Here is a 26,901-nt window from a genome sequence, read left to right as displayed (position 1 = left end):
TATCAAATACAACACAAACTATATAAAGCTTTTAAACATTCTTTAATGTCACATTTTTATCAGATTTTAACTGTATAGTATCTTAATTACTTGAATTAAACTAAAAATGGCAACCATATTTTCAGTTTTGGCAACCCGAATCTTATGCCAGCACTTTTTAAAAGTTATTATTGAGCCCTGTCAAGTCAAGTTAAGTCAATGTTTTCTTTATAGCACAAAAATTTGCCCAAAGAGCTTTACAATCTAATTTTTTAAATATTTTTTTTACTTTAATCGGCTTTATGATAGAGCAGATGCAAAACAACAGGGAAGGGGGCAGAGTGAGAGGGAATGACATGCAGCAAACGTCTGCAGGCCGGGTTCAAACCCAGGCCACTCCACCACCGGAGCTTCGCCATCTTAGCAATACATGACACCTTTTATCCTGCGATCCTCAGTTTCAATATGGTAAAACTCCAAAAAATCCTTAAACTTGGAAAAAGAGTAAGAAACATGAGGTGCTTCTTCTTTCAAGAATTTCTAGAAATGCGACTGTCAGTATCTATCACATAAACACTCGATTCTATCACATTTGAAACAGTTGCTCTGCATTAAAAGCAAATTAAAAAGTTTCTTTACCCCAGAGGCAGATTTACAAAATATTTATATTTCTGCAGTGTAAGAAACACAGCCTTGTTTTCAAGATGAAACCAAACATCCTTGCGCTCCTCTCATAGGATTTTGAAAACCAAAAGACTCACAACAACGCACAAACAAACGTGTAATCCTTTGACAGAAGCACAAACATAACCTTGGCTGATCATTTCCATCTTGACCTCAGCGGTGTGTGAATTATTAAAGTAGGTGGCATTTAGCTTTAATCCAGCGCAAAGAAAACAAACTTAATGAACACACTAATGATCATTAAGTGTGAATAGCAGCGAGGGTTGTTCTAGGCCAGTATATGAGCTCACTTGGCAGCTTAAACACACTTCACCGCTGCTTTAATGCCGTCACCTGCTGAGCTGTTGCCGTGGCAACAATTGTGTAAATACCACAGTGGCACCTATAGCAGCATGACCCATAAATTCTGTTTCAGACACACATCTATCTCTCGCTCTCTCTCTCTCAATCTCTCAATCTCTGCATTTCTGCCGTTTGGGCTAAAAGCAGCACAGACAGGAAGCGTCGGCTCGGTGCAATCAAACTCACCTGTAAATGAGGAAACTGGAGATCCCAAAAATGATGAGTGCTAAGCCGGATCCCACAGCAACAATACCCAGAACTGGCAGATGACCTGGAAACAGGAGAAGAAACGATCCCACACTTAGTTGCCTCTCATGTGTTCAACAGATGTCCACATTCATATGTTTGAAAAGAGAAAAAGAAAAGCACTGTGCTGTGTTTTTCACAGCTGTGACCTCCTGACGTTCAGCTGCACTGCTTTAGCAATCTGTCGACCGCAAAAATACCAGCAACAATTTCACACAATTACACAGCTCTGACATTCCTGATATTACGCCCTAATGGAGACTAATTGAACCACCTGCTGTAAATCACAGGATAAGATGATATTCATCATTAGGAGGAAGATAATTTCGGACACTAATAACAGAAGAGCATGTTTCATTTCACTGCATTCAAGAAACAGTGAATGGATGATATGTAACCAGCAATTAAATCTATAATATTCAGCAGATTCCATAGAAACAGAATGAGAGTAGAACAGACATTACGACTCAAATCAACGCAGCAGGAGAGTCAGAGCGGTGGTTGTTTTTTTGTGTTTGTGTTTCTCTTAAAATGATGACGAGATGAGAAGGTTGATTTCAACTGCAGGATTTGCGCAGCCAGGACACAACTAAGTACAACTGCAGTGCACTGGTCTTCTCTGTGTCTTTGCTCTGTAGATGAGACTCTGACACTTTGTTGTTTAACTGTAAATCGTCAATATATTTAATCAAATCCCTGAACATTCATTGTCCTTGGTGCTGAAAGTGACACTGCAGAAGGCGCCACCCAGGCTCTCAACTCTGCAAATTATTTGCGGATGGCTTCAGATTTGTGTGACAGAATCAGATTTATGACTCCTCCACTCATTATCCCGACTTCACACCAAAATACATTTATAATTGCAGCAGTTTTCCTCCTCAGTTTATCATCTGTGACATATCCCTCTGAAACTGTCACTCTGTTCATGCAGCAAAGGCCATTTCCAGCACTTTTCACACTGCTTGTTATTCAAGCAAACATTACACTTCTACATTTGCTCTTTCACTTCATTGAGGGAGAGATTTGAGATAAAATTGAGGAAAAACAACACATTTATCATCAAAGCGTTGATGAAAATATCAGAGCGAGATGAGAGTGATAATATAAACAAAACATTAGTGCACTGTAATATCCATCTGATGAACGATTCAATCTTGCTCTAAGTCAAGAGAAATATTCTGCCATTAAATGTGCGATAATGCCGTGCATGAGCTTCATTGTCATAAATCTTTTCACGCAATTTTCCTGAAATTCATGTTCATTAGTTGACCTTATGTAGCTTGTTTCTAGAAAATACTTCAGAAACAGGTTTATCAGCCGTAACTGTGAAAAGAGTGTTAAGTGTGTTGTTACGATGAATGAGGCAGAGTTGTCATACCGTCATTGCAGGAGGGGTCGTCTGTGGAAAACACACAGGGGGGGTTATCCAGTGGTGGACCCCCGTTGGGCCAGTGGATTTTCTCTGTCTGGGACCAAATTATGTCTTTGGTGGTTCCATTGTAGTAAGCAACAATCTGCAAACACAGAAGGAAATACACATTTAAATGGATAAAAATAAAGATACTTGCAGCCTGATGTCAGCTCACTTCACCATGTTTCCATCAGTGCAATGAAAAAAAATGATCCTGTATGTTGATATAATGAAACAATGTGACAATAAATCTAATGCAATCTGAAAAATAATGACTTGCTGATCTCACAATAATGACAAAGTTTCTCAAAATAATAAGAAACTTTCTCAAATCAACAACAAAGTTTCTCGAGCAAATGGAAAAGGGTCTCAAAATAATGACTTTAAAATGATGATGAATAATCATTCAATGATTGTTTTAATTATTAATTAAATAATATTAATTCTAATTTTAGAATCTCAAAATAACAGGAAACTTCCTCACAATAAACACTTTGTATCTCAAAAAAATAGAAACTTTCCAAAATCTTGACTTAGTATCTCAGAATAATGAGTTAAATAATGACACCCTTTTTCATAATATTAGGTTAGTATCTCAAAAATATTTAAACTTTGTCAAAACAATGACCTATGTGCTAAATAAATCAAATCAAAGCAACTAACACATTCAAGTTAATCAAGATTTATTTTTTGGAAACTGATTAGCATTTAGTCGACAAGCACATCTGCAGTCTCTTTCATGCCTCTTATACCAACGCAGTGAGCAGCTTGTGTGTGAGCTTTATTTTGACGGTACATCTGTTGTCCTGCTGTGAAACACGACTCCTGTGTTTCTAACTAGCCGGAGGGGTTTTTATGTTTTCCACCCATGCTCCCAGCAGGTTGCGTCGTCTCTGCTAAAACCTTAAAGGCCGTCACCCCTACAGAGGGTCATCAAAACAATGCAGAATGTGATGGGTGAAGGGGCAGAGGGGGGAGCGGCGTCTGAAATAGCTGCACTAGGGGCTATGTTTACTACACTGCCAAAAAAAACAAAAAAAAAACAAGCTCATCTTGTGTTCACTCTGGAAACCGCTAATGCCTTCAAGTCTGCAAGCTGAGATGGACAGTTTTGCTTATTAACTCTGCCCCTAAAAAATGGCATTGAGAGTGCATAGAGGAATACATAAAATATGCAAATATGGAAAAAATGGAATATATGTGGCGATATAGGAGTTCACTTTCAGGGAAAAAAAACAAAGATAACAAACAATGCAGAAAATGTAAAAACAACTCAACACAACAACGACTCCATTAAACTAATTTGCCTGAGTCATTTTGACATTTTATTACATTCAGAAGATGGAGATCCTGAAAGCTGAAACCGACCTGTGATGTTTTCAACCAGGCTGGTGCCGGCTACTCGGGTCAATCGGCCATACAAATGGACCAATTAAAAGCCGGGGATAAATGAGACCAGGAAGTCACGCTGACAGCCTCTGAGGGCCGCTATGAAATTCTAACTGAAGTCAAATCGAGCTAACCCACTTCTCCTACCCTTAGAGGAAAAAAAAAAAACACTTGAGCAGTTCACTACAGTGTTTGCAGAGCGCAACATACACAAATATTTTCATCGGACTGTGAGGGAAGTTTGAGGTTTTATGCATCTTATCATTAGAGAAGTCACGACCCCGAAATATGTCCCAGATAGTAATATCCATTTGCTCTCAATGCGTCCACAAGCAAACACGAGCAAAGAGTTTTTAAACTATTGCACTGAAAAGAACTCAGAGAAAATGCTCATTAGAGTGATAAGAGACACATGTGTAAAACCTCTCCATGCTGGGACTAAAAATGATTCATGTATAGGTTTTACAGTTTATATCAATACGTTTTTTTTTGTAGATGACATGTTTTATGATTCTACAGCTGCATTTATAAGCACACTTTTTCTGAAACTTTGATATCAATCTTGAAGATTTCGGGTCAACTGTTAACATCGGATGTCCTCTAACACTATCTGGTGTTTACATGCTGAAGCCAAACTAACAGCTAAAATGGATATTTATTATCTGCGCAGCCCAGTATTTGATTATATGATGAGTAAAAAAAAAATACAAAAATGCATATTTTCTAAAGAACGGTATCACAAAAATGGGTCTGGTTGTGAAAACTCTGGTAACTCTGGTATAAGCACTCACACTGTGAAAATTGAGTAATAATAATAACATGGTAAGCAAGAAAAAGTCCCTCCTCATTTGCTTATCAGCCCAGTCCATGCCCAGCAAACATGTCTCTGTGCCAAACGAGCTTTTAAACTGCTGAAGCTCCCTGCGACAATCTGTGTAAAAACCCCCGGGTGCATTGTTCCACTCGCTCATTACAGTCCAAACACAGGTTTCATAAAAGACACATGTAAATTGCATATTTTCTATTTTTCCATCATTTTCCTGCAAAATGGTCCAGAATATGCACAATGTAGCATTCATGAAAATAAAATCCAGTAAAGCGTCAGCAGAAATTTTGTTTCATTCAGGCAGCCTGGTCTCACTCCCAGAACGGACACAAAATGCACTCTGAAGTGTCCGTATGAGACACACAGGACCATCAACCAACTCTGAAATAGACCTATCTGTGTCATTATTAGACGTACAGAGCAACAGATGTATTATGAAGAGAAAGAAAGTCTGCTTAAGACAGTTGGGAGTGGGAATGGACAGGTCCAACAAGCACAGGACATTTACCCAGCAGACAGGTGTTTGTGTCCCGTGTGAAACTAAAAGTCTGTATTGAGTTACTTCAACCTATCAGTCGTTAGGTCACATAAGTCTGCTGACATGAATAATGTCAACCACATCTTTTCCTAACCATAACCTTTTGTTGCATAAACCAAAAAGCCAAACCGCTGTGTCAAGATACAACGCTAAAGGCTGCCCAAGTGTGAAGATATGATGGCTACGGATGAGCTCACGTTGATTCAGCTGACCCCCCCGTTCTTCACCTTAGGCCACTTTTAGAGGCGATCAGCCCTGCTAAAAACAGAAAATTCATTCCTTTGCATTTAAGAAAAAAAACATTGTGAAAACTATCTTCTTGTATACAGATCCACAAAAACAACCAATATCAGCCCAAAATACTGCAGTATGCACGCCAAGCCAGTAGTTGGCGGTGTAACTTTGTAATGACACACCATAGAGAAACACCACGCCCAACGTGCAACCTTGAAATCACCGTTCTCACAGGATCCACAAATTGCCCATTTTTCAGAAAATTACATTCTGGAACCCAGTTTTGAAAGTTTGCTTTTTCAGGCTCCCAAAACTCCATTGTTGTGTGAATGCAAGGCCAAATCGAAACATTTCATGCAAGCGTTGCCATGTAAAATGGCCCCTTAGTTCTAGCCTATCAAATATCAGAGTTTATTTTTGACTCTTAGACTTCTATTATTTCCATATCAATTCCCTCCAAACATCAAATCCAGTGAAAACTTTGTCTTTCATGCAAAAACATTGCTCACCACGGTAGAAAATTATTATCTATTTACATTGCATAAAAGACTTAAAGGAATAGTACGTATCAAAATGTCACTTCAGTCATTTGCTACCCCCCGCACACATAATACACACAGCGAATTATGGCCAGTAACGGAAAAAGCATTGCTTACCCCATACTCTCCGGTCTCCTGGTTGGTCATCGCCCACAGGTTCACGTCTATATCCCTGGCATTTTTGTGGTCTGTGGTAACGAGTCCCGTAACTCCTATAAACATAAATAATATCATATTAAGGGTAAACATCATATACAGTACTTAAACAAAATGAAAAGTGTTCATACATCTGTTCCCATTCAAATGTGTAAGGTTCATCGTCATTTTTAAGTGTTTGTGTTTGTGTGTGTGTTTACTATGCATACTTCATTTTATCACTTTATAGTATACACAGTGTGCATTCTTCTCGTCTCTAACTACTAATCATGGTAAAAAAAAAAAAAAAAAAAAAAAGGTTGAAAAATCGTTGTAACGTGACCTCTATTAGAAATTATTTGAAAAAGCTGTTGCTTCTGTAAAGTCAGGTTACATTGTCAAAACATCCACAATAATAAAGTGAAAGTTTCCATCATTATTTTCAACACAGGCCCTTTTCCCCTTGTTTTTTTCCCATCATGCTGAGCAAAACAGCCCTCATCAGCCCTTTTAATCTGAAACAACATCCCATTGTTCTGCTTCTTCCAATATGATGTGAACGCAGATTTGGCAGCGGGCAAAGTAAACAAGGAAGTGTGTGAGCACCAACATCAGATGGAATACATACTGGTGTGTTAAATGATAACTGTTCAATAACACTATTGTGTTGAAGATTATATATTTTATCACATTTTGGCTTCAATAGAGCTTTCTAATAACAGTCCGCTGCGTTGGTCACTGAGCGTCACTGCATGTTTATTGGAGAGCTTTGTTTGTCTCTTTTATCTGAAAGGCAGCCACAGCCTTATGGCAAAATGACGCCTGAATTTACTATATTTAACAATAATATCAAGCTCACATTTTGGCATGAGGTCACATTCATGCATATCTGTGTGGAATCGGTGTGGCACACAAATCGAAAAAAAACAAAACAAAACACGGTGTGCGTAAAACAGCAAAAAAATAAAACAGGCAAACTTTTGTCTCTGAAAATCATAGACAGTTTAAAATAATGGATGTAGCCACCACAATGTCACTCATTTACTTTCTGGATCCTGTTTTTAAGCCTCAAGTTTGGCATTTTGTCTACAGTTATCTTGGATCTTTTGGAGCCGGAAGTGACTTTAATTGGACAAAAGGGGAGCTAACACTAGCAGCTAGATTAGTTGGCACAGTGCATTTACAGCTATGATTAACTGTGATAATGCTAATGCTTATTTCCAGGCTTAAAACCATTAAAACAAAATGTTTTTACTAAAAAACTAAACATCCGAGTCCTTAGAGGGTCTTTCAGTTCAACTAAATGCTGAAAAATACTTTTTTGGGCAATGAAAATGTAAAATTCATGAATTAAAAACATACTAGAATAGCTACAGCTATGGCTAAGTCTTTACTACGGGAACCTGGAGTTATGTTTTAATTTCTAACTTGATGCTGATACTCAGAAAAATTAGGAGGCATACAAAATACAAATATTTTCAATAAAAATAAAAGCAAAACATATAATAAAATCAATGACAACAATATTTTTGATTTGCCTCAGGTAGTTCAAAAAAGTCCCCAATAACAACAATATTTTTAGGCTGTCTGAGATATTGCCTCTGACTCTGCACTATGGTGCATATTGTCATTGCTGATTGAATAGAGTTGGTAAAATAAGTTAATAGTGTTTCTGTCTAGTTGCAGGTTGACGTTTCTCTGCTTCAGTGCGGGAATTTGAGAAAAATCTAACTTTTCAGACACAAATATTTATGTTAATTTTTGAACACAATGGACACAATTACGGACGGACAGAGCTGTCAATATTGGCTGCTTAGCTCGCACATTTACGTTCGTAATTCCATTACTATTGACTATGCAGACTGACCCGCTATTGCAGCAAGCCTCAAGTGGCCATTCAAGGAATTGCAGTTTTTGGCACTTTCGCAAAACATATAACAATTGCTCACCCCAGAATCGACGGTTCTGCGTCCTCATAGTGATGTTAATACCGTCGTTTTGGGCTCCACCATCTGCCAGCGTCTCATCCAAGGCCATTGCGTACAGCACGAAACCGTCATAGAAGCTGCCGGCGATGTAGTCCATCTGCAAGGAGGGAGAAATAAATTAAAAGAGCCAGCAAAAATGACATTTTGTGAAATACCACAGCTGCCATTAAAGACCTAAATGATGGAATTAAAGAAAAATTTAAGAGAAGGAAATTCCTATTCTTCAGTCAGCATGTAAAAGCCTGCTTCTAAATGATAAGATTTTGGCCAAATATCAACAAACACACTAAAGGATCATTCTTTTGGAAAAAAATACAGTTTAATGTGATTTTGTGAGACACCGTACTTGCCTGGGATCAAAGCAGTAATGAAAGGAAAAGTATTAATTGCTAAGATCACTGTCAACATCATTCAACATTAACTGCTACCAATTACTCAGCACAGTTGGGATTTTTCTGCACAGAATATAATAAAAGATTAACGAGGTTGTGATGCTGTTTTTTTATAGGCTGTAACTCACCAGTGAGGGTTCCAAATGCACACCGAAATCCCTGTGAGCTCTGGCATGGAGTTTCCTCTGGAAGTCTTTGTACTCTGGATTATCAGGAGGCCGGTACGTTATGACGAAAACAGACTGGAGGAGACACAGAGAGGGAAAAACATTAACAAATATCCAATGTGTTAGACTGAACAAGACACTGAATAACACAAAAACACATTTTTATGAGTGTTTTTTTATCCAAACTGTAATATAAAACAGTTATGTAGCAGTTTATATAGTCTTGTTAAAATATTAAGTATTAAAATGATTGTAAAAGTAGGCTATATAATGGTTGACATGCTGCTCTGTTTCGCTTTTAGTCGTCAATAATGCTAAAAATCCCTGTCTCTTGCTCAGGCTGTGATCATTTTAATTTTTAGCATATCAAAAACCAAACTGCATTAGGCATGGTCAGTTAAACATTTGTTTTTGTGGTTGAGGGTCACAAGCTGCTAAATGAGCGAGCAGCTAACTGGCTTTAGCAATTTAATAATGTAAAATAATTGTTTATTATAGTATATAATAGTGTTACAGCAGCAAAGGGATATCAAAGCAGGTATGTACAAGATAAATAAAGCAGAAGAACAATATAAATAATGTAAAAATGACACAAAACTCAAAAGTTAAAAAATATATTAACACCAATTTACATATTGCACATGGAAATAATACTCAAATTGCACATTGTTATAATGAAATTGCACAGGTTTGAAGTACACTTGTGAATTACTAAAATTACTTTGTCATATTTCTGCAGTCATCAGTTTCAAAACCACTCAAATTTCTCTGTCAAATTTAATTTTCCAACAAGATTTACTGGGGTTTTCTTGAAATTAGTGTAAATGAAAATGAAAAATAAAATAAACATCATGATAAATACATTAATAATACATGATAAAATATAATATAGAATACTGTGGTTACGTCAGCATGCAGTCTAACCGAGGCTGTAATAAACAATCTTGTCCTAATTTTAAAATAGAGCGATACTGTGGTCAACAACAATACTGTTGCTGTGATACAACAGGCAAATGTATCCGATAAGTGATGATTATGTTTATGATTATGATTATGATTATGTCTAATTCTACAAAATATTTACAACAGGTTGATATATATTAAATACTACATTGACAAACACATTTTTCAACCGTTTTAATGTTCGATTTATGATTTTCACATCAAATATTACTTGAAAATACTTGTTATGATGATGATGATGATGATGATGATTATTCGTCAAAACTAGTCTAAAGATGAGCAGAGACCTCTTAATTATGAACAAAGTGGAAACCTTGTTCTCTTCATGATATTTCAATGACCTCCAAATAAGTGGAAACACTCATCATTTTCAAATTTAAGGCAAAACTGGGAACAAAGGGGAGCTTGATTAAAAAACCTGCCATTGTTAGATGTGACCAAAACGATCGGTGGTCCTAAAATGACAGACTGAGAGTAAATAAACAACTTATTTAGCCAGACATTTCAGTCCAACTGTTTGCCTCAAGTGACCTTTGTTTGTGTCGATCGATTGCTGCTATCCCCAAAAAACAAGTTTTCGACATTTCTGGGAAATCCTCTAGCTTTTGAACTGAAAAACTCTTAATCGTTTTTCATGTTACAACAGCTATTTGAGCCCCACCACATATTTCCACAAGTAATTATTGCAATTAAGGAAGCATGTTGCCATAATGAGCCCTGTTATGACTTGTAGACAAATTAATGCCTTGCGTGATCTTAAAAAACGGAAGCCAAAATTTTGTCCTGCAGCCAAGGTTAGGAAATGTGCAGACAAACAGAACTCACTGTGTGTGATGCTAAAACTGTTTAATACCAGTTCCTGGTTTCACATTACTTAACTTGAAATCTTGAAAGTGTGTGGGCTGGTTAAAGTCAATTCTTGAAGATTTTTTCAGTTAAAATATAAAAAAAATTTAAGTGCACATAAAATAAGTGAATTTGTCCAACCTTTATCACAGGTTAAGATTACTTGATTAATAGTAGTTTGACTAAAATTTGACTAAGGCTCAGCCAAGGTGCCAGGAGAAATGTTGGCATTGCACGTTTCTACAAACCACATATACGTTACATTTATACATTTCAGTATCATATCAATGCCTCTGAAGTGACATATTTCTGATAACATGTCTATGAGCTTACTTTGTCAACAAGAGATAAAGTGGATGATGGATGGCTGCAAAGCTGCAGGTAACAGTTCGAACCCACAAGAAACAGAAGCGCTCGTTTTTAGCGAGACATCTTTGGCATTTCCAGTCGTGATTTTGCGACCAAAAAAAGGTGTTTTAAACCCAAACATGATCAACACCCGCATTTCGTGGCACAGAAGTCGATGGAAAAACAGGGATGAGTTTCTGAAAAGCATCTGTGGCTCAAATGCTGCTGAGAAAAGCTGCAAAGGGTCGGCAAACAGCAGGGATTGGTGGCTCAAACAATGCTTGGACATGGTACAAAGCGTTGGAAAAACACACCCAGGAAGGGTGGCTCAAATGCCACTTGGAAACCCTGCAACTGTCAGTAAACATCCAGGATTGGTAGCTCTAATGCCACTGGGAAACGCAATGAAGAGTTGGTAAAAACACCCTAGTTCAGTGGTTCAAACACTACTCGGAAACACTGCGATGGGCTGGTTAACACCCAGGATCAGCGCCTCAAATGTCAGAGAACGGTCAGTAAAACAGGTAGGTGAAATGACCAAGCATCATTGACTCAATTGCTGCTGGGAAATGCTGCGAAGGGTCGGTAAACACCCGTAATTTGTGTCTCAAATACCACTGTAATGGCACAAGGGTTTGTAGAAACAACCAGGATGGCTGAAATGCTGCTGGGAAACTGAAAGTAACTGAAGGGAGTTTGTATTTTCCAAATAACAGGACTTTGTAGCAATGGGCGTTTGCTTTTTGGGCAAACAGTGTGTCAGAGAAAAGGGGTTTCTGTCTAATTGGACATTTTTTAGACAATTTTGTCTTCAAAACTGTAGGCCATCAAAGTTTCAAAATATCTACTACATAATAACACACGGATTATGCACATCCGCAGTTTGCAGAAAATGCAGAATGCCAACATTTATTCTGCTGATTGGATTGCTTTTGCAGTTAGCTAATAACATATTTCAAAAGTACAAATATTAAGAGAGGGTATAAAAGGTGGAGATGTGTGAATTATGCATTAACACTAAATCACCTTAAAACCTACAAATGAAAAGAAAAGGAAGACATAAATTTACATGCAATTATTAAGTTAATGTTTCATCTTTATTTGCATTTTAAACAAAGTCCATTATGACAGAAATTGCCACAATCAATCTAATATTATGCAAGATTTTTATACAAAGAGCTGCTCTTCATCCAAACTTTGCGAACACTAAATTAAAGAGAATTAAGAGAAGCTAGTGTGACATTTAAGGAGATAAATTAGAAGAGCGGCACATCTGTGCCCACTCTCTTATGTCTCAGTGCACTGATTTGAAGGGCTAAATGGCTTCCTGTGAAGCCCCCCCCCCCCCCCAATTCATTAATGTCAAGCAAGAATTTCAAGCCTTAATGTGGTTGAAAGAATTGAGGGGTCCTTGTCCTTCGGGAGACTCGATTTGCCCACCCATTGGCAGAAATGACGTCACCTCCTAACATCATCAGTTGGAGTGCACATATGTGTCTGTCATTACCAGGAAAGCTTTGATTTGTTTTAAGAAACTACTTGGACTCATCTGATTCTGAACTGTCACTTTTCTGCTGAATTTGAGGACTTTATTCTGTGTTACTCAATAAGTACGGTCTGATAAAGATTATGGGATTTAGAGAGAAAATGAACAGAGACTGAGAATAAAATATGCGTTGTCAGAGACCTCCGTTTCTCATGCCAAATGGTGGTTTTGGTCTTGTCTTATTTCCTGCCTCCCATTACAAAGTGGGTGCAACTGTGACAGTCGAAATTCAATAAATCTACAAGGAATCTGAACACAGTCTCAGTTTATCAGATGCATGGCTGTTGCTACACATCGTTTATGTGTATGTATATATGTGTGCTGTGTGTTCGTCGTACCTTGAAGACCTTGATGAGATTGCTCCAGTCAGAGTCGGCGCTCTGCCATGGTTTGCGATCCACCAAGCTCTCCGCAAACACATCCAGATAGAAAATGGCGTAGTTCTCTGGGTCCTGTATCTCGCTCTGAAACAGCTTCATGATGTTCAGGAAAGTCTCCAGGGGCCCGCAGATGTACACGACTGCAACACAACAACAATCAAAACATCATATTTTATCAAACATGGTCGAGAGTCTGTGGGTTCAAGGAGGATTTTTCTTCATTCACAGTGAAAACAGCCAAAGGATGGAAAAGGATTCAAGAAAAACAAAAGCATTAGTCCTTTTAACAAATGCCAAAAAACATCATTGTATTCCAGTTAAAGGCCCAGTGTGTAGGATGTTAAATATTAAACGTATTTTTAAATTAAATATATTTTCATAATTATGTGTTTTCATTAGTGTATAATCAACTAAATCTAAGTGGGTAACCTGCATTTTTTTCTCTTCTCTCTGATTCTTACACTTGAGATAATCATTTTAACAAGTTTATTTGTGTTGGAAACAGGTGAAAAAGGACATTTGGGTCTTATTTAACGACAGAAATTGCTTAAAAACAGTGGTGGTACTCACTATAGATGACACAGGCGGCTGCCTAGAGTGCCATCTTTTTTCTTTTTTTTAAGATTATTTTTCTGTCTTTTTAGCTTTATTGGACAGGACAGTATTTTGAGTTAAAGGGGGAGAGAGAGAGGATGACAAGCAGCAAAGGGCCAAAGTAGAAATCGAACCCGTCGCCGCTGCAGCAAGGACATTGCCTTTGTACATGGGGCGCCCACTCTACTAGGTATGCTACTGGGTGCCCCCAATTTTTGACATAAAAAGAAACTGACCTAATGAAACCACCCAAACCATATGATCCAACGATCATATGGTTTGGGTGGTTTGGGCATCGGATCAGGATGCCTCTTGGGCGCCTCCCACTGGGACACGTCCTACAAGAAGGCGTTGCTGGGGAGAGGGACGCCTGGAGTGCTCTGCTTAGCCTGTTGCCCCCGCAACCCGGCCTTGGATAAGCGGACGAAAATCAATGGACGGATCTTATGCTCATGTTTAGTTTGTTGCAGGATTACCACCTCTAGTCTCTGCAATGCAGTTCACCTGGAGGCTAAATTATGCTCCTTTTAAATACAAAAATAGATACATTCATCTCAAACATTGCAAAAGTCACTCCATGTCTTCCATGCATTCTTTATGAAAACAGAGTCAAAAGGTTCATACAGCATTCATGCAGCGTTGTACACCATTATCTAAAATTCATCGACGTCTGCTATGGTCATATCTCACTTGAACTACACTACACTGCCTCAACGATCTCTGGTGGTACTGCTCCGTTTCGTCCGTAAGCTCACAGAAAACATACACAAATACGGGTGTAAAGAACACCAAGTACAGGCAGAAGGGTCTGTCCATCTGCAACACTTATCACAGTCATAACATGCTAAAGCCTTGATGGGTATGGTGGAGTGGAGTGTATGTAGAGATCATTAAAGTAAGAGAAAATGAAAAGCCAAAAGTCATCTAGGGTGCAGTATGAAAAAAAGGAGCGCAAAAGTTTGAAAATGTGCAAATTTGCACATACTGTGATATTGTTTATTAATTAATGTTAACAATCTAAGTTGTTTATTTGTGTTGATTTCTCATTAGACTTTGTTCGCCAAATGGTCCGGCCCTGCTTGGTAAGATGGATCTTTTTTTGCAGTGTGCTAAGTTAAAGTGTTAAATTTCACATGCTCTCAGTGCAAAGTCAAGGGCCAAATTTACACTACAGGACTTCACACACTGCTCTGAATTTTTGTCTACATCTGAGTTTTTTTGGCCACCTGTTTATTTTTAGTTTCAACAGTCAGCCATATTTGATTATTTACATTCAAAACAAGCTGTAAGCATTCATGAATAAATGCCAGATGTAAGGCTGTGCAGAGCCAGTGCACCATCTGCAACAGGCACAAACAAGACAGAATTTAACTGAGGCTGGAGAGCAGGAGGTGGGCTTGAAACCCACTGAAGCAGTAGGAGGAGCAGGTAGCACGTGGGCAGGGCTTTACTAGCCTTTTTGCTCATAGATACACTCCTTGATTTTGTTGCTGCTCACCTAAATCCCCAAATTTCCCTTCAGCTTGCTCTGTGTTGATGTTTTGACCCTCAGCTGTTGAGTTCCAAAAACATCCACAGCGAGCTGGGAGGAAAGTTAAGGGAGATCAGTGACTTCTTCTCGTTAAAATACCCTAATTTTGTGTTATGTGCATGGTGCTGTTTACATTTAGACCTAACAGCGTATATTGTGGCTATACTTGCTTCTTTGTGTGTCTGTTAAAACTAGAGTCGAGTGCCATATTTTCACATGAAATCAACAGCATAAAATAAGGAGTGGGAAACACTTGGATAGAGAAATACAACACCCAGCCAGACATTTTGGTCCAAATATTTGATCCGGTCAATATGCTTGCTGCTATCACAAAAATCAGTTTTAGACATTTCTGAGAAATTCTGCTCTTTTGCTCTACATAGAGTTCAACTTTTCCAATGTTTAATTCAAACGCAGATGTGAAGGTTTGTAGATCTTCTGCAACATATGCAAAAAAGAAAAAAAAAATCCATCACAGGCAGGAAAAGGAGCAAAAATGGAGACAAAAATCATTCAAAGATGCGGGTGAACAGTGGTTCTGAGGATGTCTCACAGTTAGCCCGTTCAACAAATGCCCCAAAAACATCAAATTATTCCATTTAAGGTCCAGAGTGTAGGACAAATTGGCAGAAATTGAATGTATTTTCATAACTATGTGTTTTTGTTTGCATTACATGGAACGTAATCAATGGATTAATACTGTGACTATTTCAATACACAACCCGACACAGAAAGCAGGGAAAAAAGCACTTGGACTTTTTTAGATGAAACGCAAACAGTTTGTAAACGGCAAAGCTTGTGATGTTTATTTTTCTACTTTGAGTCCCAACACTTAGGAAAACTGTTTTTTACAGAGCTCTGTATTAGCTCTGTATTGCTGTGTGTGTTATTTCAGTAAAAATCTGAGATTCAATTTTCCTTTTGTTTTACTTTTGTCTTTATGCCCCATCACTATTATTAAATTCAAGTGACATCCTTGCAGCACAAGTATTCTTATAGTCCAGGTTGTCCTGAAAACAATGCTGTTTATAGCTTGACTGTGCATTTCAGGCTTGATGTTAAACAAGCTTTATTAGAAAATAAATCTAAAAATGGTTAAGAGCTCAGAGCGTTACAGATTCCATGACTTTTCCAGGCCTGGAAAATGTGACTACAGAATTCTATTGCTTTTCCAGGTTCCCCATGACCGTGGGAACCCTGTAATACAAACACTTTTCAGTCTGCATCAAAGAAGCATTCAGTTTCAACACCAAACGCCTACTGAATAAAAAGTTGGACATTTTGACTTTTAACTCAATGAGCAGCTTTTGCTCAAAGACACTGCAACACTTCATAGTTTGCTGCAGCAGGAATCAAACTCAAGACCTCTGTTACAGGCTCTGACAGCGCGTCTACCCACTGCCTTCACCCTGCCACCTACACCCTCCTGCTGTTGAGTCATGAATAATAAAAAAAAACGTAGCATTATTTCCATTCGCAGCGTATGTCAGGGCTGCTGCTGCCAGCTGCGAGGCAGTCCTCCCAGTTAGCAGACATTTCCTCATGTGTTAGACCAAAGTCGGCTGCTGCTTAGACCCCAACTCTCAACTCTTCCAACATGGTTCACCATGCCAAGGAGTCCTGCTGTCTCCTGGATCGCTCCCAAAATAAATGCGCTACACTGCCGGGGGAAAAAGTCCTCCTGTGTTGTAGCAGTTGTAGAGTATATAGACCTGCCGAGGCTTCACCTCACACAAAAGCACATTAAATTGTTTGGTACAAGTTGTTCCACTTCACAGACTCCAGGATGGTAATCAGCTCTGCTCCTGCTCGGCTCTTTACGCCGCAGAAAATATCCTTCTTATATAATTTGGCTTCTTATTAAGTCCCATATTCATATTTTCATAACACTTGTTTGTTTGAAGAATTTTACATAATCAAGTGCTATTTTTACCACCACTATGGATTCAGTGTTTTCTGTACTGGTTGTTTTATGTCTGATTTGGTAAAAAATGTCAAAAACTTGCTGACAGAACTCTACAGTTGAGCCAAAGAACAAGCCATTTGGTTTTGATGAAGATCCAGGATTTTAAAAACGATTTCTCAACATTGCAAAATAGCACATTTGCGATTTTCTCATGAACTACTGCACTTTTAAAAACTGGCACATACTGTACATGCTGTGATTTTCTCATGCTGAACCTACAAATTAAAAGTTTTAAACATCTTCTACAAATAAAAGAACACAAAAAAACAGATAGAGATGACAGATGTGTGAGCTCTCTAAGTGCTTTCTCCTCGATAACAAAGCAGTCTGCCATGTTTCAAGATAATGACAGTCCAAAACTGTGCCAAGAGGAACAATGTGATAAAACATAGAATTATCTCACCTCAAGAAAAATAACTCCTGGGAGCTGAATAACAGATAATACAAGTGGTTAAGGGAGATGTTTTTCAGCTTTCCATACTTGTTTTTTTTGAAGATAAACACATTGTGCAGATAAAATAATTCTTCTTATTAAAACTTGTTTCTGAACGCTGTTATAATTCTTGTGGATATATATTACCTCCCCATTTTTGATACTTTTTAAACACATTGTTCCTCTTAACTCGCTTGGTCAGTGGCCTTACGTGTCAAACTATAGGCAGGTTTCCATTAACCCTCAAATTGCGCAAATTTAAATTGCGAATATAAAATATGCCTAATGGAAACACGTCAGTTTAAAGAAAAATGCCATTTATCGCAAAAACGTTTTAACGCTCATTTCAGGCAATTCGTAAAAGCCATATTAAAATAAAATACATACAAACTGCCATTTAAACACTTTTTTTTTGCTTTTATAAGCCACACAATGCTATGGCTTTACACTACAAGATGCATCACATAACTCTTCAAAAGTTGAGCGGATCATCCGGAAGTTTTGAATCCACAATTCCTCTGTGACATTGTGGACTATCAGCTCCCAGAAATCCCTCATACATGACCGCTTCCATGTATAAGGGGCTCGCCTTTCCATTATAGCTCGCATAACACGCATGGCCTTCGACTGGAAATAATGACGGCTGGTGCGATGTCTGCAGTAGAAAAATAATTGCTAATGTTTTGAACATCCATCACCATGCTTCTTGGAACGTTATCTTGAGAGGAGAGGTGCATAACATTTCAAGGACAAGCTTTAATTGTGAAGCACTCACAGAAAAATGAATGTAAAATTAGCACCGTCCGTGCTAACCCAGCCAAAATAAAGTTTTCACAGTGTGCAAACTTCACTCAGTCATTTGGTACAGCAACACGTTGTAGTCTTGCAACAAGTCCTTCCTTCATGAATGTGATAATGTCCATGTTTAACCTCTTCAACACTCTACATGGACAAAACTTTAGAAGCTCTTTAATGTTTAACACAACAGCAGCCGCACAAACTATCACAAAATGATCACAGATGACCAACTTGATTCAACACCTCTAATGAAGCTGCTGGAAGAAGGACTGCTTCTAGACTCAAAAGACTTACAAAGAAGATCTCCCTAAATAATCACATACAAGTGCACAAACAGAAAGCAATTACTGCGCTCGACGTGTTTTTATCGCCTCCTCGATTGGATTTTCTAACGTGACTCTGTGACATGTTTGTCTTCTGCGAATCTTTTTCCTCCAGCTCTTTGTTTCTTCACGCTCTAATCTGTCTGTGGGGCTCTTGCAACTCTTATGAAATAGACGACGTAATGCTTTGCCTCTGGAAACATTTGTTTGCAGAGAAAATTTAGCAAAACAAAATCTGTGAAAACAACGCGTAGCCAATCAAACCGTCTGCCATTGTTGCATCCTGGGAGTGTTTTCAGAGGAAACAGGATGATTGTGATTGTGATTGTGAAGAGACACTCTTTTCATCACTCACTGGGAGCTATTCTTCCTCTCATACAGCGAAATTTTCCCTCTTGTGTGGACTGAAAAGCATCGAGGCCAGAGTGTCACTGGGCAATGTGATGGGAGCTGGAATATATTCACAGTGTTCAGAAAACTGCTTTTGTCTCACACTGCGCCAGAGATAGAGGAGGGTCTCCGAACCTTTTCTTCAAGGGTCGGGCAGCCACACAGATTTTTTTTCTGTTCATGTTTTTAGATATCTGTAACTAAGATTTCTGCCTCCACCCCAAAATGATACTCCATCCACAGAATATACTCTGAAATCAGGTTTCCTGCAGATTAAGGCAAAATGGATTAAAAAGTTTTTAAGACGCTATTTAGTTTTTAAGACACCAAGTTTTTAAAATGCCATTTTTATAATCTAAGAATGGCAATTTTAAATTGGCCCAAATGTTTATCATAACGTATAACGTGACTTTGTACAGTGAAAAAAACAGCCCTTTTTAGAGTGGAACACATTTAAACTATGACCATATTATATTATCATAAAAGTATCTATTTGGTTTACTAACAGAGGTGGGAAATATCTGACATTTATGTCATATTTTCTGGGCAATTTTGTGTTTCTCAATCTGCATGTGAGATTTCACTGTCTGGAGCTCAAGAAAAGAAATTAATTTTTTTAACAAAAAAAAGAATTTTACCATTTATTTGTTTTACAATGCAACATCAGAAAAAAAGACTATTACTTCCCATATCCGAGCATTTTCAAGACTTTCGAAAGTTTAATTTAAGTCAAAGTAATACCAATTAAGGCCCTAATTTTAGATGAATGGGTTCCAAAACTTTTAAGGATACATGGAAACCCTGGAAAAGTTTTTATATGAACTATGTCTTTGGTAAAAGCAGTTTCAGTGAAGACTGTGAGAGTGTGATGACAGAGTGTCATTATGAAAATGAAAGTTTACAGAACTGGAGACAATGAGATAGTAATGAGATGGATTTTCAGATCAGCCGAAAGGTTGCATTCTCACTTACACGATGAGAAAACGCTTTAGACTTCAAGTCTAAAATGGATTGTGGTATCGACCTCAACAGTGACTTTCCGAAATGTCGAAATTTTGGAGATTTTGAAAACAGCGGTATTCTATGAGTTAGGGCATTGCGGACTTAACTCAGACCTCTGTGTGTGTGTGTGTGTGTGTGTGTGTGTGTGTGTGTGTGTGTGTGTGTGTGTGTGTCGGGGGGGGCTCCTTTATTGGCACTTTTTTAGTAAACAAGCTCTATTTTGATGCTTTTTAATTCCCAACATCAATCACTTTATTTTTATTGTGGATTAGAAAATGTTTGGGGGGCCACCTGGCACCTTATCAGGGGCCAGATTTGGCCCACATGCTGTAAGTTGAGTATCACTGCACTATGTCTTATACCATGTCATTACCAAATTAAATCCATTTAAAAGGAGAGATTCACATGTTTAAAGTGTATCTCATTAAAACACTCACTTATTCATATGTAAATTTAAAGAGTTACTGGTCGCTGTAAAACCTAAAGTTACTGTCATTTTCGAGAAAATTGTCCTCGTTTTGAGTGCTCAAACAGTGTCTCCTTCTATCCCATGATTCCAGAAATACAAAAGTTATTTCTGGAAGTGGACTTCGCTGTGTCAATCTCATTCATGATTATCCCCATTATTGTGCCAATTTTTCTGTTGTCATTTTTCAGGCTTAGGAACAAGACGTCCTCAATCTTAATCTTGCCTTCAAAGGTTTTACTGGCTTGACTGTTTTTAGGACCTCTTGAGGCCTGGTTCCAGGGGTGGCAGTGTCTGTTGTTCTACATTGGATGGACTGCCATAAAATTTTATTGTGCCCAGAGGATCAATCCATCCACTACTGATCCCTCAACTTTACCTCCAGCGCCACCCAAATTTCTGTTTTTGCACGAAGAACATTTACAAGTTTTTAACGGTTTGTTGCGAAATTTGGTGCAGATATCCAAAGTTTATAGAAGACAACATGTAATGCCTTATACATTTAAACCTGATGATGCTGCGCTGAAAAGTCAACAATTTCTCCGTTTTTAAGTAAACACAAAGCAAAGCAAGCTTTGCGTAAATGTTGCTTTCACCTTAAACTGAGACGATGAACATGGTAAACATGTTAGTATTATCACTTTAAGCATTATTGCACAATAGATGTATAATATCTTGATACTGAAACCCCAAAAAGGCACCTATTCAAGCAAATGAAACTTCCAACTTCCGTGTTTACATGACTTGTAGACTTTGCATTGTGGTGACGTCACGGATTTCTGAATCACTTTTCGTGGCTTGAGGAAGCTTTTACATATAAAACCTGTCGTGTTTCAAAATTTATAATATAAAGAGCCATTATTGATCATGTCTGCAGTTAAAGGTGTCCTGTCACAGTTTTTTTAGACATCCCTTTTATCATGGTGGCCTAAGGGAAAATGCTTTTTGGGATGCAGGGGGATTTTTTTTGGAATACGGCAAATGGCCACTGGAAACAATTGGAAGCAAGGCTAAGTGGGATTCCTGGAAGGATCCATTTTTTCATATAGGAGCACAAGTAATCCTGGAGGGGAAAATAAGTTACCATATGGCCTGTATATGGTCCAAACGATGCAAATGATCCCGGTATAAAGCCAAACTTTTTTGGCTTCATGCGCCACTAAGCAACTTTCACCGCAATGAATGGAGCCTCGCTACCCATTCTGTATCCATTTCTCTTTATACATCCATAGCACAGCTTCACAGAGCTGCTAACATGGCTGTAGACTCTTAATCATATTAAATTAACACATCACCAGAGCATTTTGGCAGTGATTTAAAAGCCTGCACCCTTAATAAGACAAGGGCACAAAATTACAGTCATAATAATGCAGAGCCTGCCTGAGTTGATATTGTACTGGTGCACATTCCCTGACAAATGTGCAATTAATCAAACTACCATGAAACATTGACATGCAGAGTGCAGGGAGAGACTTTTGGAGCCCCAGGAGTCTAGGTGTTTAGTAATGAACGTATCTAATGTTGAATGCAGAATCAGAATCTAAGATGTAAAGTACTTCCAGCTGTCAGAAGCAGTGGAGGTATACTAGAAAGTCTCACACATGGGAAAACACTCAAGTACGTTTCCTGAAAATCTGAGTGAGTGAATTTGGGTGCATTCCACATCTGCATTTTCCAGGTATTAAAATGAGGAATTTGGGGAATTAGATGAGGTGGTGGGAAGGGTGTTCAATGCTGCAATAGCACGCAATTACTTGGTTAGCTGTCAAAGCTCCAGTGATGTGTGGGTTCACATTAAAAGCCCCGGTTTTTCCTCTCCCACCTCAGCTCGCCGTTTGAACCCAGTCGGCAGTCGGGTGACATTACAGAGCTGATAGCCCGGAGGTTATCTGCTGGGATAAAAGTGAGCTGAATGCCGAGCCAGGACAAGCCCTGACAAAACCATTAGCTTCCGTGACCTCCAGCTCACTGCGGTAGCTCCATAATTCATTCGGGAATGAGGAGGGAGAGGGGAGTGTTTGGCTGCTTGCACCTTTCACCTCTTTCCCTTATTGCCGCACCGCCCTTTAATTACCTTTACACTGTGTTTATTCCATTATTTGTTGATGTTGTTACTGTAACAACAGATTGTTTTAAACTCTTGTTTGTTTCCCTGTGCCAGAAACCACAATATTCAAAGATTTACTGGTTGGAAGCAAACTTTGCTCTGAGATGTTGAGCTGATGCCAAACCTGATTCCCTTTAAACGCTCCCCAGAGTTTAGGAAGATCATATTTTGCAACACACCAATGGCCTGTATCAGGATCAGCAATGCATTTCTGAATATTAATTCTAGAGAGCACAAGCATTCAAATTTGAGAAAAAAACAAAATTAACATATTTGTGTGTAAAGAAGCAAAGTAGGGGAGCAGATTTTCTCAAATTTCTCAAAATTGCACTTTTTTTTTTACATAACTTTCATCTGATAGTGGCAATTATTGGCTTTCCATGTTGGAATACATCAACTTTGGAAATATATCAATCATGTAATGACACAATTGGAAGACACAGTAACTTTAAATATTATGTAAAGTATTTCAGAGAACTATCTGAACCTGGAGAGGAGCCAACATGTTCTCCAAACTTAAGGACAAAATGCATCATTTGGAATTTCCCACTAAACAAAACAAACAAAAAAAAAAACTCAGGCAAGTGTTTTGACGTTCCTGACAGCAGGAAGCTTTTGTTTGTGAGTTCCTTCCAAAACTGTCACGTATTACCATAAACAAATGTTAAAATTAGTGTGTCTGATGTGACTGCTGTGGGTAACGTTTAGTTAAAATTAGGCACAAAACTGATAATACAGTGTTTTCTTGAGAAAAGAGGGGCAGGTATAACCCCTGACTGCTCTGAAAGCATGGAAATCCCCAGAATTTGACTATTTTATTGATCCTTATCTTCTCTTTGGGGGATTTTCATTCTTGTAGGCGCCACTGCTGGTTTACCTTTACTTTAGTAAAATCTGAGGGAAAGACTTACTTGCATGTATTTTACGCAATACTTTTTGGATTAAAGCAGCTGTTCCATTGCTGCAAACAATTTTCTAATTCAAAGCAGCATTTAGAAATACAGATACAATTTTTTAGAAAGGCTTTCTTTATAAACAGGTTTGAGTGGTAACTAATGGCTTTATTAGTGTTTAAAAAACACACTTGGGCTCAGAGACCACAAATCATCAAACATGTTCGTTCACACTGATGCCATGCTGCATTAATTTTGTTAGATTACACATGCAACCTGACTTGCTGCTGATGAACTTCCCACATGCACTGCACTTTGCCGTCACCCTTTTCTTTTGCAAAGTACAGCCTCACTTTTAAGCGTTTTCCACGGGCCATCTTTCACACTGTGACTGCTGCTGTGATGCGATCGTCATGCACTCGAGCTCTCCAGCTTGCTGTTTTGTTGATGTGACTTAACAGGTCCTGACTCCTGACAGATGAAAAAAGTTCCTGGAAGGTAGCCAAATAAGTCACGGCCTTGCAGATATATGTAGCCTTTGTTTGCATTATTTTTTTTTTTTTGTCACGTTTAGGAACCAATAAACAGAACTGAAATGTATTTTTCATCACAGATATCAGCTACTTGGTATTAAGTACTCGGTTCTTATTTGGAAGCAAGTTTTGGTTCCCAACCCTCCTATTCTTGCTGAAACAACAGTGACAGTTAGCTAAAAACAACCCACATTTGGGCACAACAGGACGGCTGAAAACAGCCATTGGACGCCAAAAAACACCCATGTTTGGAGGTTAAAAAGCCCCTGGAAAAACAGCAACGTTTCCAGCACATAACTTACTCTCAAACTAAAAACCTATGTTTCTACTTTTCTGTTCTTGTATGGCTCAAAAAAGGACAAAAAACAATATTTTAATTAGCAAGATTAACAATTGCTGTTTTCTTTTCCTTGAACAAAGCTGTTTTCCCCATAGATATACTGGCTGCTGGATTGTACTTCAACATTGCCGCCATATTGGAGAGGGAAAAACCACCATAAGAACCCATTACTAAAGCAGATAGTTACAACTATAGGGAGGCATTGGGAATAGGAATCTGTCATTTTTTACACTTTGCTTCAGCAGTTAATGATGCACTTGGTCAATTCATCAGCTCTGGTATTCTTAGCTGATCTCTGTCTCTGCTCAAACACATGTTCAGCTGCACGAGCCATAATCCAGCCTCTCAGTCACACAATTAACTTTTCACAACAGCAGTAATGATGAAGTCAGCCTCACAATGTTTCCAGTTAATTAAACTTAAAGCGAGAACAGTGACGAGTGATTTAACAGCCACTCTGCTGTGTGATTTACGCCTCATCAACACCACAGCTGTGATCTCCGTTCATTGAAAACAAAATAACTGTTTTGCAACTTGATCAAATATTTCAAAATTAATTCTATTAACCATTTAGTTCCCCTCCTTTTGTTACTCTTCAATTAGCTTTCAGGGTTGAAAATCATCTCGTGCTACATTGTTGACAGCGTATATTCTGTATCGTGTTGCTTCAGCAATTCCCTCACATTTAGCCTGACATATCTGATATGTTTGGAAGGCATCTCAACTAGAATTTAGAGAGTAAACCTGTGCAGACTGGAATAAACTTTTCCTTTTTGTTATAAGTGAATAAACAGCAGCAGCAAGAATGCAAAGCAACGCACACAAGACATGTTTAGGCTGAGAGGGCACCCTTTCAGTCACAAGCTCTGCGTCGCTCTCTGTCTTTACAGAGCGCAGGTGGTGGTCATCCTGCAGGCAATAAACCAGCAGACAGCCCACAGTCTAAGCATTCCTCTGTAATAACTCTGGAATTAAAAGGCTTTTCCCTACGTCAATTCCCGTCCACCTCTGTTTGCATGGGTGAAACTTCACTTTGAGGGTGACCTCATTGTAGAGGAGCTCTGATTACAGCATTTCTTAAAACAATATAATAAAAAAAAAGATTCAGACTGAAGTGTGGATTTCAAATACTTCTATTTTACATGTTGCCTGGCTGTACAGACAGTGAAAATGTGCAATTATGCAAAAATTCTGCACTGAGGAAAATCCAACATGGACTGAAATGTTTGCACTTTTTGCACTCTGTACTAGGGGTTTGACAGATTATCAATCCGGCTGAACTGGGGCTGATATCTGGCATTTTGCCGATTATCTATATCAGCGTTTTATTTAATGATCGCCAATAAAATTTAATTAACTAAAAAGCGCAATGAAAGTGTCAGCATGGGAGGAACGTTTACTTTGTAAAATCTCAGGGGGCTTTATTTATTTATTTATTTATTCATTTATTTAATATTTACTGGAATTCATTTTTTAAAAAGTTGCTGAGAGATTGCTGTATATGATGTTGAACATTTCAGTTTTTATTTAACATTTGCTAAAAGCATTTAAACTAAATTTTGTGATGGAGTTTGTTATATTCTAAATTCTAAATATTGAGAGAAGGATTTTCATTTTTATCATAAATCCAAATCAGTTCCAAATATCGGTTATTGGTCTCATTAACTAATAGTAATCAGTATCAGTATTGGCCCTGAAAAACCAATATCGGTCGACCCATAGTCTGTACAGCTCTGCAACATGTAAAATAAATATATTTAAAATCCAGTCCTCAGTATGAACGCTTTTTTGGCCTATCTTTCCCACATTGGGACATTTTTCTGACTTTAACACCAGAAGGAAGACAAACATAAGGCAGTTCTTTAAGGCACAGCTCATCTCTTGCCTAAAACACCTGAAATTGATGCTCCAAGTTAAAGAGACATAGATTTATGAGCTATTTATCTTCCCTCACAGCTTAAAACACATTTTCCTCAAAGAAGAGATATAAATCTGCCTGCAGGGGTGAGATAATTTTACTAAACAGTTTTCCAGTTAGAGGGAATTTCCTTCTCCATCCGCTGACATTATCTTTATAGTAACCAGCTGGTGATCTGCTCTATTTCCAGATAAAGTCACACACTTCAAAGACAAGGTGCAAAACCAGCTGATGCAGAGAGGAAACTATGTAACTGTAAAATCTGGATTAGAAACACTAAAAGTTGTTTCTGGAGGTGATATCTGGGCAGGTTTTGTGTTCCTTTGAACACGACAGGTTTGAATATTTGTACAACTGTGCTAAGATTTTAAACATTCATACCTCAATCAAACCTTTGACTTCAGCACACTGTAAAATGTGACACATTGATCTTACTTTTAAAAAATCTAGAAAACCGATTGCCTTGAAAAATTAAGTAAGTATAACTATTCTTACATTATGTTTACTTTATATCTTTTTGTTAGGGTTACTCAAAATGCCATTGTTTTTACTTTATAAAATGAGGTCAACCTAAAAATGACAGGTGAAATAAACTAGTGTTTTAAGTGATAGCAAGTTAAGTCAACATAGTTAGTCAGATTAACGTCACAGTTG

At 38.1% G+C, this 26,901-nt stretch overlaps 1 protein-coding gene across 2 annotated transcripts in view; it reads right to left on the bottom strand.

The window, feature by feature from the left end:
- The window catches only part of LOC121959522 (atrial natriuretic peptide receptor 2), a 71,298-nt gene that overhangs the window by 42,568 nt on the left and 1,829 nt on the right, over positions 1–26,901 (bottom strand). For both annotated transcript variants that reach the window (XM_042508868.1, XM_042508869.1), the window contains exons 2-7: positions 12,912–13,093; positions 8,832–8,945; positions 8,273–8,408; positions 6,306–6,400; positions 2,630–2,765; positions 1,192–1,276 (exon numbers count right to left, since the gene is read on the bottom strand). In XM_042508868.1, coding sequence (XP_042364802.1) covers positions 1,192–1,276; positions 2,630–2,765; positions 6,306–6,400; positions 8,273–8,408; positions 8,832–8,945; positions 12,912–13,093 — 748 coding nt within the window. The remainder of the gene's footprint in view (positions 1–1,191; positions 1,277–2,629; positions 2,766–6,305; positions 6,401–8,272; positions 8,409–8,831; positions 8,946–12,911; positions 13,094–26,901) is intronic.

The sequence above is a fragment of the Plectropomus leopardus genome, chromosome 20 (assembly GCF_008729295.1).
Source record: "Plectropomus leopardus isolate mb chromosome 20, YSFRI_Pleo_2.0, whole genome shotgun sequence".
NCBI lineage: Eukaryota > Metazoa > Chordata > Actinopteri > Perciformes > Serranidae > Plectropomus > Plectropomus leopardus.
The sequence above is the reverse complement of the archived record's forward strand: the minus strand, read 5'-3'. Positions and strand labels throughout refer to the sequence as shown.